General features: G+C 35.6%; 1 protein-coding gene across 2 annotated transcripts in view; it reads right to left on the minus strand.

Moving 5' to 3' along the window:
* FAM91A1 (family with sequence similarity 91 member A1) overlaps positions 1-14,059 on the minus strand; it is a 47,192-nt gene that overhangs the window by 19,045 nt on the left and 14,088 nt on the right. For both annotated transcript variants that reach the window (XM_069466015.1, XM_069466014.1), the window contains exons 9-15: positions 11,842-11,948; positions 11,278-11,316; positions 10,706-10,818; positions 10,158-10,273; positions 9,299-9,411; positions 8,917-9,003; positions 6,932-7,064 (exon numbers count right to left, since the gene is read on the minus strand). In XM_069466015.1, coding sequence (XP_069322116.1) covers positions 6,932-7,064; positions 8,917-9,003; positions 9,299-9,411; positions 10,158-10,273; positions 10,706-10,818; positions 11,278-11,316; positions 11,842-11,948 — 708 coding nt within the window. The remainder of the gene's footprint in view (positions 1-6,931; positions 7,065-8,916; positions 9,004-9,298; positions 9,412-10,157; positions 10,274-10,705; positions 10,819-11,277; positions 11,317-11,841; positions 11,949-14,059) is intronic.

Consider the following 14,059-nt stretch of genomic DNA (forward strand, 5'->3'; position numbering starts at 1 on the left):
AGGCATGCGCCACCATGCCCGGCTAATTTTTTCTATATAGATTTTTAGTTGTCCATATAATGTCTTTCTATTTTTAGTAGAGACGGGGTCTCACTCAGGCTGGTCTCGAACTCCTGACCTTGAGCGATCCACCCGCCTCGGCCTCCCAGAGTGCTAGGATTACAGGCGTGAGCCACCGCGCCCGGCCTGTAATAAATCTTAATACATCTTCTTCCTCATTGTCTGGCATTGGTTCAGAAACACCCATCTCCCATCAAGTCGTCTTCTATTAATTCCTCTTATGCGGTATCTATTAGCTCTTGAATTTCTCCAAGATCTATATATCAAAACCCTTGACAACCCCCAACCCCGAATACTGATTTTGTCATATCCACAATCTCTTTCATGATTTCTTTGATTGGCTGTTGTAAACCCCATGAACTCATATACAACACCCAGATACATTTCTCTCCAGGAGAAATTTATTGTTTCAGGCTGATGGCTTTCATGGCTTTTTCTAAAACAACAATAGCATCTTAAATGGAGGAATCTTCCCAGACTTTCATGATGTTTTATCAGGGTTCTCTTCCACAGTGTTGACAATCCTTTCCACAGAGTACCATGTGTAATGAGCCTTAAAGATCCTTATAACCCCGATTTAGAGGATAATTTAGAGATGTTCTGTTTGGGGTAAAGTAGACCACTTTGATGCTCTCAATGTGGAACTCACAGGGTTCTGGGTGGTCAGGAGCATTATCCAATATCAAAAGAACTTTAAAAGGCAGTCACTCACTGGCAAGATACTTCCTGAGTTAAGGAACAAAGCAACAATGGAACTAATCTATAAAAAGGGTTCTCGTTGTCCAGGCCTCTTTGTTGTTCAACCAAGACTGACAGTTGGTATTTATCTTTTCCCTTCAAGGATCAGGGATTAGCAGCTTTATAGATAAGGTCAGCAATGACCATAAACCAGACTGCATTAGCACAAAACAATAGCATTAGCCTATCCCTTCCTGCCTCAAATACTGGTGCTTACTTCTCTTCCTTACTAATAAATGTCCTTGTGGCATTTTTTTCCCCACAATACAGTACTTTCACCTGCATTAAAAATCTGTATAGGCAGATATTCATTCCCCTCAATGATTTTCTTAATGGTGTCTGGGAACTTGCTTGCTGTCTTTTGGTCAGTAAAAGCTGCTTCTCTTGTTATCTTTACATTTTTTAAGCCAAACCTCCTTCTAAAATTATCTAACCATCCTTTGCCAGCATTAAATTCTCCAGCTTTAGATCTTTCACCTTTTATTTGCTTTAAGTTGTCATATGATTTTGCTTTTTCTCAAATCACATTAGAGTTTATAGGTATGCCTTTCTTATAGTAATCTTGCACCCACATAAAAGGTATGTTATCAATATGAGATTAAAAAGGTATTTCACGTTAAGTGCAAGGTTTTCATGCCTCCTGGCATAGATGTAGCAATGGCTTCACAAATTTCCTTTTCTTTATTCACCATGGTCCTTATGCGGGACTTACCGTATTGCACTAAACATTCTGAAAAATATGAGAACTGCAGGAGATCACTTCTGACTGTGATGTGCAATTTACCAGATAGACAAACTACTCACATTGGAGATGATTAGCATCATGCAGCAGTTTAAGCAAATACTCGCAACTTTGAGTTCACTGCAATAGCAACAGACGTGGCTACCAAAATATTGCAGTCATACAATATGCACTACAGTTAATTTTATGCAGTTATGATTTAATACTACATCTTTATGTTTATCTCTCAACTTTGAATGGCACCATGTATGGTCTGTAACTGTGCCCAAAGTTTTGATACATGTTAACTTTTTCTAATAGATTTATATATATTTTATGGTAATAAATGATAAAATAGACTAGTATCTACATGTTTTATGCATTCATGACATACCTAACTTTTCCTTAATTTTTTAATATTTATAAATTACACGGTTCATGTGAGTTTTTTCAAATTGTTGCAAGTCTCCAAAATTTTTTTCAGTATAGTTCATGAAAAAAATCCACATAAGTGCAGTTCAAACCCATGTTGTTCACGGGGCAACTGTATTATAAAAGTCTAAGTGCCAGGAGAAGCTATGGTCTTCTCCCTGTCCCCTAACCTCCACCCACTCCCACCACTTCCAGTCTCTACAAAGAGAATAACAGCTCTCTTCTCATTTTAGCATAAGGGCAATAGTTCCTCATTTAGAAATACATGCCCTAGACTTCTGGTCCATAAGGCATGAACTCACTCAGCATGCAAGAGATTTTAAGCATTCTTATTCTTAATCCTTTTGGAAAATACCAAATCCTATTGCTCTCTAAAAAGAGACATTTAAGCTTGAAAGAAACTTCAGATCAGGGTAGCCATCTCCCCCTTCAAGTAAGACTGCATCTAAAAACAATACGGTCTGTTGAAAATGCCTAGAAACATTGAGCACAACTAGTGCCAGGCTCTTGGTCTCTAATATCATTCCCCAGTAAAAGGAATCAGGCTCCTAGGAGATAGGAGCCAACTGGAAGGGAATCCTGCTGGCAAAATCTGAGACAAATTGAGCACAAAAATAATTAAGAGACAGTAATGATTAATTATAGACTGTTGAAAAATAGGAATTCATAAATCTATACTGAGAAAACAAGAGGATGCCTAGTCCCAATATGGAGGAAGTGCTGGAGCTGGAATAAAATTACCAATTTGCAACCATCATAGTAAAAAACGGCTCAGACAAAAACCATCAACAGATGCTAAATGTAGCAGGAAATACTGATGAAGAATAGGATGTTTGCTTGGTCTTAAAGTAACTCCTGACAGATTGCTTATTAGTTGTGGGGGAGAAATGGTTTGACTATACAGTGGAAAAACTGGACAGTGCATTAACTGAGTGATCAAAATTGATATCACCAATGAAGAGCAGATAGAAATCATGAATCTCCAGATGTCGCACCCTTAGGAGGACACAACACTTACATAATTTTCTAGACAGGAATGCAGAACTGAATCTAATCATAAAGAGAGCACATACACCCAAGATGAGAAACTTTCTACTAAAATCTACAAAAGACAAACTGGATTCTTAAAAAATAAGAACATCATAAAAGACAAAAAACACTATTTATTTGTTCCAGAATAAAGGAAATAAAAGAGACATGACAATTAAATATAATACTTGAACCTAAACTAGATTCTGCACTTGAGAAGAAAAAATGCTCTTAAAGACATTATTGGGTAAATTCACAAAACAGAATATTAACTGTAGATTACTGTATCCATATTAAATCTTGTGGTTGCTGTAAGAGAACAGTTCTATTCTTAAGAAATACACACTGAATAATTTAGGGGGGAAAGGCCATGATATCCAACTTACACCCAAATTCTGGGTTACAAGTAACTATACTATTCTTATTCTTGAAATTTTTCTGTAAATTTAAAATGTTTACAAATAAAATGTTAAAAAATCAGGAGTCTATAATTTAATAAAAGGAGTCCTATAGATGTCCCAGCTAGAAAACAAAGTGGAGGCAGGAGAGTGAAGCCTCCAAAGTGGCTTCTACCAAGTGACATGTTCGGCTGTTTATGTTCTAGCCTGTAACATGTCTGGCTGGAACAGAGGATACATCCTGAAGTAAAATGAGAGAAGTTAGCAGGTGGCTTAGGAAAAGGAGAGAAGGGGAAAAAGTTCCAAAAAGACTACAGAAATTTGTGTTTGATTAAGTACACTGAGAAATTATACAACAGTCATGGGTGGGAAAATGCTGTCCAATAAAAACATCTGAATTTAGTAAGGAGAGACTTCATTCAAAAAGATTGAGGAGAAGGGGCCCACTGTAATATGGGAAGAGAGACTACTGCAATCATGATCATAAAGTTCCTAAGAGTCTTAAGAGTTAGACAACAAGGGTTTTTCTTTTATCAGAAAGGAGTAGACAAAACAGAAAGAATAGGGTGTAAGGAAGTGGGATGAAAGGGGATAGCACAAGACAGCAGATCAGAGAATATTTTACCATAAGGTCAGCATATTTTCTCGGAGGGGCCCTAAAGTAGGGGCTCAGGTTGAGGATGGCTCAAAGTTCAGGAGCCTAGAGGAAGGAAACTTAACCAAAGTTTGGCTAACAAGCATTTTGTTCTGACTGATCAGTTGGGACAGGCAGTTTCGATCCATTGTTTATGAGACAAAGGGAATTTGGAGGATCTGTTTCTGGCCTGGTCATAGGCGAACAAGGTAGGGGGCACCTGTGAATCTTATCTGAGTTACATGGGCTAAGAGTGGGTCCTTGCAATACGCCCTTCTCCAAAACACAAAAGGGTGAAGGGATTTCTTAACCTGTGGGCAAAATTCAACATTGTTAATGTCAAGTACAGAAAATATTTAATGTGTATTAGAATAGGGAAGGTAGAAAGTCTAAAGAGTTCATGGCAGTTAGAATACATTTTCTAATATTTTTACAATGGTGATTGCTTTTCTACAAATGTGGCTTAATTTCTAAACATTTCCACAGTACTAGGCTGCCAAATTACAGTGGTTTTCATGTCTGACTGGTATTGATCATAGTGGAAAGATGTTTTTCTAAAGGCTAAGATACTAGAAAAAAAATCATGCTAATAAAATGAGAAAAAATTAGACCACACATTGCGTTTACTTTTTAAGCAGTGCCTCATGCAATTTAAAACCAAGAGATTACTAAGAAATTAATCCTTTTCACATATAACAGAGTCTGCTTCTATGACAATATCACAAAGCTTTTGCTTTACAGTAAATACCAAGTACTGCATGATATACTCAAACTACAAATTATTAGTGACATAAAAAGAAAATTCTTTTTACTCAAACAAGATGCTTAAAACACCAATACTACAGAAGCTCTTTTCTAAGAAAGAGTAAGGTTTAGTTATCAAGCCCAGCACCTACAGAAAGCAACATTTCTCAACAGGGTGAACATGAAGACTCAATGCCCTAGGAATCTGCTATATGGAATTAACAACCTTCTCTATGCATCTGGAATGGTACTAGTGATGCATCATCATCAGAAAAATTGAGACAGTAACTCCAATCATTTTCTGTGTTCTGTGATTCAGAGGAGGAGCTCAACTAAGAAAGGCTGGTTGTAAGAATGAAACTTCATAAACAGTTGCAGGTTTGGTCTTATAGGGAAGAATTAATTACAATTTAACTTTGGAGCCCCAGCAATTGTTCTAAGCAATTAAAGCTCCAACTGATGACAGGAATAATCAACTATTAAATCTACCTTAAAGGTTAGAATTAACTATTTTTGTACAGAATAGGTTTAGGTTACCATTTAACTTACTTCATGGTACACAAACTATTCATGGTAAAAATAAAGTTTAGCCGAGACTATGAAGCAACAAATTGTTGGTAAGTCAATAAAAAGCTTAGTGTTCAGGAGTAAATAACATTAATAAAAGGGATAAGGCAATGGAAAAAAATCCAAGAGACATGAATAGAATAGTTTTCTATTCCCAGCTCTTCCACTTACTCATCACACGAGCTCTGATGACTAAAAAGGCAGGACATTTAAACAGATAAGCTCCAATTTCTTTATTTTTAAAAGGAGTTACACTTGGCTGGTCACTAGTACTCCCTAACATTCTCAGATTCTAGGAAAGGCAGGAAAGGACAGTGTATTTCAAGACAGCTATAGCAAAATATTTCAAACAGTCTAACACATTATCTACATAAATCACTAAAATGTCCCAGAAATTCCAGGAGTTTTACATCCAACACATCTTCAAGACTGTGCCACTCTCACTGCTTGATACATGATCTAATATTTGGTAGCAAAAAAGGTTACCCATCAACAGATGCTTATAAATAGGCGCGTCAGGCTCTTGGTATTTGGTGATTTAAAATTCTTAGTTTTAACTATTTATGAATAATCTTAAAAAGTGCCACAACATGTAACAGTCTATAATTCTGCTAAGGCACACTAAATCTGCAGAAGTGAGTCACTAGGTACTGAATGAGTCTCATCTCACTCAGCTAAACTACCCAGGATCTTTGTTCTCACCTATGCCACAATTCCTGTGAAGTGATAGTTGATTCCTTCCTTAATTTTTAAAATTGAGCTGAAAAGAAAGCCAGATGCTGGTGAGAGAAATAAAACAAAAATTAACATGACTAAGAAACTGATGGTTCTTGGCCAGAAAAACAGCGTTCTCAAGTAAATGAAAGAATGAAATTAAATGTCATAGTGGTAACAAGGACTCACGAAGTCTCAAGATGCTGCTCTTGTGAACATCAAATGCTTTTCCAGAGATGCCCAAGCCTACCTGAACATTAGAATCATCTTTTTTTAAAAGACACATTCCCAGGTGCCATTCCACATCCCAAAATCCATTGAATCAGAATCTCTGGGTAGAAATTCTGATACCGTCAGTTCAATCAAAGTGTGGGAACCCCCAGTTATCACAAAACTGAGAGTGCCTACTAGGGCAATAGCCATATTAGAATTCATCAATACATTAAGACATCACTACTTCTTTCTTTTTAAAGAGAGATTATCTGTTCCCTTTTTTTAAAGTAAAATGCTTTGGTAAACATTACAGTAGATTTGAACAGGAAGTTCCTGTTTATTATTTCGTACAATGGAACCTTTCATTCTTGAAATTTTATGCTTCCTATATTAACTCAATTTTGGTATTTGTTCACTCCTCAGAGCTAATGCTTGTTCTAAATTCCATCCAGTTACTTAAATAAATTAATACTCCAACACCTTCTCTGGGTACTAAACAGATTTAAATACTATGAATGTTAATGGCACATGAGAAGAGAAAAAGTAAAATAAGTTGACAAGCAAAGAAATTCGCAAAACAAGCCTCTAGTGATGATTATATAAGTGACCATGATCTGTTTAATTTCTTAGGAAAAAAGTTTCACACGATCATGTCTTCAAAATTAAATATATTTATCATACCATAATTGGGTTGGTCTGGCTGTGCAGTTTGCGCAACTAGATCTTTATTATGACGCAGAAACAGTATTGTGTTTCTCAGAGTAAGTGCATGATCAAAATATCTCTGTGCTTCTCCTTCACCAGTGCTCTGAACCTAAACCAAGAGAAAAGAGATTTTGCAACAAGCACCACTTTCATGACATTCACTCCAATAAATAATTATATAATAGAGATATTAAGACATCGTTCAAAAGCAGTAAATTGAAAATTTGGCCAGGCAATACTGAAACAAACATTAACCTCAATCTTGGTTGAGTTTCCAATTTTACAACATTTATGAAGATGACAGAAATTACTCCAAGTGAAACTAACAATTTTAGCAACTGAATAATACTAAATTATACCATTATATAAGTTACATGTCCCATATATAATTCAAATAGAGTGCTTAAAATACTCTAAAACCCATGTATTTTTTTCATCTAGAAAAGTACTCCTATCCACAGTCACTAATTATGCCTATAATTCTCATCACTTTGTGTATAATTTTGTATCACCAGTTACAAGGTACAACAGAGTATGTGATTCAACATGGCTGTTCACCACTGCTGAACATACAGCTTAAATTCACTCAGCAAGGTTTTGCTGAGTGGCTCATACGTACTACGACCTCTCTAGGAGACGAAGATAAGAGTAATGGACAAAACAGACAAAACTCCTGCCTTCACTGGCCTTATTTATGGTCCTGTTTAATATGTAAAGACATATACATCACAGAAACAGCACAGAAAATGAAATGATAGGTCTACCTAAATTAGATTTGCATTAAATTAACAAGACCAATCAATTAAGATTAATCAAGATCAGACTACTTAAAAAGTAGCTAAGAAACCATTTTTTAAACTAAACCTCAGACTAAAAGGCCTTTCCAGGAATGACTATGTGGTAAAAAATGTACCTATATTAATAGATTTATGAATGAGAAGAGCAGACTTGATATTGCAATTTGCTACATTTGATAAAAGACTACTTGAGGCAAGAAAGATAAAAATCGGGAGACCAGAACCTAAAATGTGCAGGAACATAGTAAAAAAATTTATTGGCAAAAGGTGATACACAGTAAGAAACGAGGTTAACAAAGTGATTTAAAAAGCACTGAAGAAATAACGGAAGTATGAAGACAAAAGTGAAAGAGGCCAATTAATAGCAAAGGATTATCTCATATATTTCTGCACTAATAAAAGTAAAAATTCTACGGAGAAAGAACAGCAAAAAAATGTCATGGTCTTTTTTTAAAAGATATGAAAGAATTACAGAATCATAACAAGTTCTCTGAACAGCACATTTATATATATAGAGAGAGAGTTCATCACTAAAGCACAAAAGGCACCAAAATTATCAGTCAAGGAACAAACTAGGCACACAAACTATTTGCATATAAAGAAAAGCAGAGGATGGAATAAAATATCCGAAGTATGAAAAACACCAATAAAGGGAAATCAAGATTTAGAGCTAAGGAAAACCAGGGCTGTACTCACAGGGGAAAAGGTGGTTTAGAGCAAATATGGCTGAAGTCTTCAAGATGCTAAAAGGGACAGTGAGAGTGGACATAAATACGATACCCAGGAACACTGTTCCAGGTTTAAGATAACTGGAACAAAAATTTCAAATAAAACTGCTTAAGAGATGATCTTAGTCATACCAGAAAAAAATGAAAGGCTATTTTAGAAAAATTTCAATTTACAAAATTACAGACTGAGATTTCTATACCCCATTTCTTCATTTTATCAAATTATGTTAAGTGAGAGGAGGTAGACATACCACTTTAAACCCACAAAATACATTCCCCCACTCAATGTTTCAGTCTAAATGACAGCCACAGTATTAAGCTGGGGAATGAGGTAGGAAGGAGTAAGAATACACCAAAAACCCATCACAACCAATAGACTGCAAGCAAGAAAAGGTTCCAAATGCCCTGTCATCCCTAACATGCAATCTACATTTACCTTTTCTAGTTCTATAAGAAAGCTGTCCAGAGACTCATCTGAGAGTTTGCCTACTTCAAACATTGTGACTGCATGACTCTTCAAGTTCTGCAAAAAAGGAACAAAATATTAAAGTTCTAGTTCCCCTTTTTTATGCTAAGCATAATATCTTATGCCTTCCAATATATTTAAACTTAAGGGTGGGTGAGGGAGGGGGCTGGTTCTTCTAATTACAAAAGTAACCTTCACTAAAAGTTACTACACTCCTCTAAGGAATATAAAACAAAGTCAGTTGTGCTTTTAGGAATAAATCTGGTACTTAAAAAGATATAAAAGCAGTGAATTATTTTATATCTAATCTTTACTTTAAACACCTTCATATTTAAACAAGAATTTGACTTACTGGTGAAAGATTTCCCATCATTAAGAAGGCAGTAAGAGTTGAGTCAAATAGAAATGCGATACGTTTTGTGTATCCTGTAGATAGACTCAGACTGCTTATACTGGCAGTGTCAGCTGAAAAGAAATCATAATTTGAAATCAAGTAAACGCAAATTATTCTTTGCTTACTATTCTGAATGAGAAAGTATTTCATCCAGCTTTATTTGATAACCAGAAAGTATGTAAGAGGCTCCAGGCATACCTATCTCTAAGCAGAGAGAATTTTTAAAAAATGTTACAAAGCACTTACTTTCATAATATATTTCTTCAAAAGCAATAATAAAGATTTTGATAACTGTCACACTGACAAGACTAATTAACCTAACCTATTCAGACAAGTCACCTGGCTCAGGTAACAGCCCATGTCATGGTCCTTCCTGCTCCCAACATTAAACCATGGGCAATTCCCTCATCCATTACGATTTGCCTCCCTTTGGGCTTAGCCCACACTATTCTCTTGGCCTTCTCAAAGGCCTTCCTCCACTGACCACTGGTGGGCTCTTATTCTTAGCCCAAATAACATCTTGTCTGTGAAGGCTTCCTAAACCTCTCTAGCCAATAAAGGGTCTCTTCCTCTTTGCACAACTGGTGCTCACATTGTTGTAATTTTATTGGTCATATTCCCTTTCCTTTCCCTAGACTTAATTCTTAGAAGACCATGTTCTAGTGAATTTTATACCCCTAAGCCTTAGCACAGTGTCCAAAGATTACAAACAGATTAAATAAAGTATGAAACTATAAAATAACTATAAGAGGGTATGTTTGCACATATGCTATACCTACAGACAGACACTAAATTAAACTGAGTTATTACTGCTAACCTGGATCTTCTTGACTATTTGTATCAGTGTCAGTAGCTGATGAAGCTTCTTGTACAGGACTCCTACTTTCCCCGCCATCCCATGATAAGAGCATCTTCTGTGGATCCAAAGTACTCCTGTTAATGAAGAATATATTCACTTTTTAAAAATCATATAAATGATCTTATATAAAAATACCTACTCAAGTCACTACTTAAATTAAGAACAATCCATCTAAATCCAGTCTTATACTCAAGCCCAAAATTGAGACGTAGCCCCAAAATGCTCTGCCCACATAGAGCAAAGGTTCTTAACTAAGACCCATGGATAGGCTTAAGGGAATTCAAGAATCCTTCAAAATTATATATAAAATTGTGCTTTTTTCTGGGGAAATGATTATTAGTTTTTATCAGATTCTAAAAGAGATCCATCACACATAAAAGATTAAAAACCACTAATATTTAGGGTTCACCTCAAATAATAGATTGAAAAAATGAAATTTTTATATGTAAAATTAAATGTTTCTTCAAAAGGAAACTCTAATATTTCATACTGAATAAATGAGTTACTTTAATCTGTTTACGGATGGAACATTTTTCCATGATGAATGAAGTTGATCCAAATTTATTACTTGTCCCTTCTTATGGGCAAAACCCAATCGGCAATACATTGAAACAGCATTCTGAAAGAAATACAAAGGAAATTAGCATTTAAAATAGACACTGAAATATCTGTAGAGAAAAAAAGAGACTAATCATGTTTCTCAAACATTTTCATCCCATAACTAGAAAAAACAACTTTCAGTAGGGCTGTTCCTCCCTTAAGGTCTTCACATATGTACGGGAAGGACTGCTTCCAACTCTCTGGCCTTGCCCTCCCTACCTCATTTCAAGATACTGATCAGGCTGCTTCCTGCCATACACAGAAGTGTGAGGGCTCTTTCAGTCCATGCAGTGGAATCCTGATTCACGACCCCTTATCTTGCTCTTTCCTACCTTTGTAAGCACCCCTTTATTGTGCACTCCCTGGGATAGCTAACAAGAATCTCAACGCCTATTTCTTAGTACCTTATCAAGATTTTTATCTGCTAGTAAAATCCATTCAGTATTCACACAAGCAAAACAAGTATAAAATAACATACCTTAACCAGGGATAAGTCTATCTCAAGGACATTTGCAAGCTAGAAAATAAAATTAAAATTTATTTTTACATTCTCAGAATTATCAGCACATTGCACAGTTGTAACAGACAAATGCAATCATAGTAAGCAAAATTTTAAATTATGAATAATTGGAAGACTGAATAAATTTTGAATTCAGAACTTTTTTCTTTCTGAATCTCTAAGGCATTTAGAGTAGTACAAATCCAGATAGTGACTATAACAATTCAAGATTCCTTACTCTTTAATTTTTCTCATTTAAAAGAAAAAAATTCTTAAATAGATCAATATAGTCTAAAACATTTTACTATAAAGAGTCATGTAAAAAGTTATTTAACCAAATGATAAACTGAAAAAAATTTTAATACACATATGCAGGAATTTATTTAAGAATAGTGACATTTAAGTGTGTTAATGGTCTATGATCTCCCCACATACAGATTTTGAAAACATTTTAACCACATCATTAAATAATTCTACCCACTTTACATAAACTTATTTTAAATCTTGAGATTATATTTTTTCATAAGACGTTGCCACACTTACCTCTGCAACATTAGTGTACTCATCTATTGAAACAAATATCTTATAGAGCAGAGTTTCAAAATAATCACCTTGCACTCGATTCATTACAAAACCTTCAAGAGGAGGAACTAAAATAAACAAAATAGACTTTTCTCAGTGATACAATTTTATAAAACAAGAAACTATAATTTAAATATCTAAACAAACAAAAAAAAAAACACCTCTAACTTAGGGACTCAATGCAGTTTTTGATTTATTTTATCCACTCCATAGTAAGTATTCTAAAACTCCCCAAGTTACGGCCATATACAACATTACCGACACAGAGAGGACTATGAAGGTAGAACACGAAATCCACAAAGAGTAACTGAATCCACCATGGAACTCTCAGTTACTGAGGCAGAGGAAATGCTGGATCACACGGACTTGGCAGAGAAAGACAAGGGAACCGGGGCCGGGGCAAGGGAACCGGGGCTGCTTCAGAATGGGGAATGCTACAGAGGATTTCTGATGTGTGGAGTTTTGATGACAGCAGGAGTGACTGGGCCAAAGCAGAAAAGCAAAGGACTACAAGATTGCTATGCCAGACAAAAACCAGGTGGATGGAAAGTACTGGCTCTCTCTCTGCCTTTCTCCCTCTCCCCATCACCCCCACTCCACCCAGAGAAGAGGGGAAATTCATCTGCATGATTGTCATGTTTACCAGCAGTCACTGGTACAATCTGCTCTTTGTGCCTTTCTGTTCTGTATCCTTGGTGGGCTCAGTGGCAAGACCTTCTTCAGCACAGCAGGCAGCCCAATCATCACTCCCCACCTGAATACTCATTCATACTCGTCTCTATCTCTTTAGTCCAAATGATCTAATCTGATTCACCAGAGTGCTCCTCCCAGCCAATAATAAAGAGGCAGTATGCCTTCCTCCGCCATTCTCCCCAGTGTGTACACTTCCCTTGAAAATATCCTGGAAAGGAGAAATGCCTAGGCCACAGTAGCATTTGGGTATCTCTGTGACCAGCTAACTGTACCCAAAAACCTAAATCATTTTTAAAGGTGAAAATTAAGACAAAATTCAAATGGTCAACATCAAGACATTGAAAAAAACAATGCTATTTCAGGATAGGTTATTCACTTTACAGATCTGGCTCATGTCATTTTCTAATTTAGTGCTACCTATATTTCCAGTCATTCAGGTACTTTTAAGGATCAAGGTTTCTTTATAGAAATATTTTAAAAATCCCATATTTGACATCATTAATTCTTTTCCTATACTATCAGCTATATAAAATAGCAATAGCAAACATTTGTTGAATACTTACTAAGTGCTAAATTATTGCCAGGTACTTTATATATACAATTTCATTTAATCCTCTTAACCCCACAAATTATGTAGTAGCATTAATTATTCATATTTTAGAGATAAAGAAACGAAGGCACTAAGAGGCTAGAAATTTTCCTAAGTCACAATTTATATCGGAGCAAAAAAAATGAGGCAACTCCACATGAAAAGATACAGAATAGTCTCTGAAGAATATTTAGTTTTAAGAAAAAGCATGAACTATAGTATACCATCTGTGTAAAAATTAAACTTAACAGTGGCTGTTGAGAGAAATCAGGCAGGTATGCACAGGAATGGGAGGTAGGCATTTTTATGCCATTTTGTAAATTCAGAATTTTGTATCAGAATTATTGCCTACCCAAAAATATGTTAATAAAAATTTTTTAATTATGGAAAATAGTATAAAGTTTTCTAAAACAACTAAAAATAGAACTACCATATGACCCAGTAATCCCATTTCTGGGTATATAATCAAAGGAACTGAATTGATGCGTTGAAGAGATGTCTGCACTCCCATGTTCAATGCAGCATTATTTGCAATAGCCAACATAAGGAAACAACCTAAGTGTCCATCAACAAATGAATGGATAAAGAAAATGTGGTATGCATACACAATGGAATACTATTCAGCCATAAAAAAGGGAAAATCCTGTCATTCGCAACAACATGGAAGATCCCAGAGGAAGTTATGCTAAGTGAATAAGCCAGGCACAGAAAGACAAACACTGTAGGATCTCACTTATATTTGGAATCTAATGAAGTTGAACTCATAGAAGTAGAGAGTAGAATGATGGTTACCAGAGTCTGGGGGATGGGGATGGGGAAGGAATGGGAAATTGTTGATCAAAGGGTACAAAATTTCAGATATCAGATAGACAAGAGGGATAGGTTTTCAGATTTACT

The sequence above is a fragment of the Eulemur rufifrons genome, chromosome 3 (assembly GCF_041146395.1).
Source record: "Eulemur rufifrons isolate Redbay chromosome 3, OSU_ERuf_1, whole genome shotgun sequence".
Lineage (NCBI taxonomy): Eukaryota > Metazoa > Chordata > Mammalia > Primates > Lemuridae > Eulemur > Eulemur rufifrons.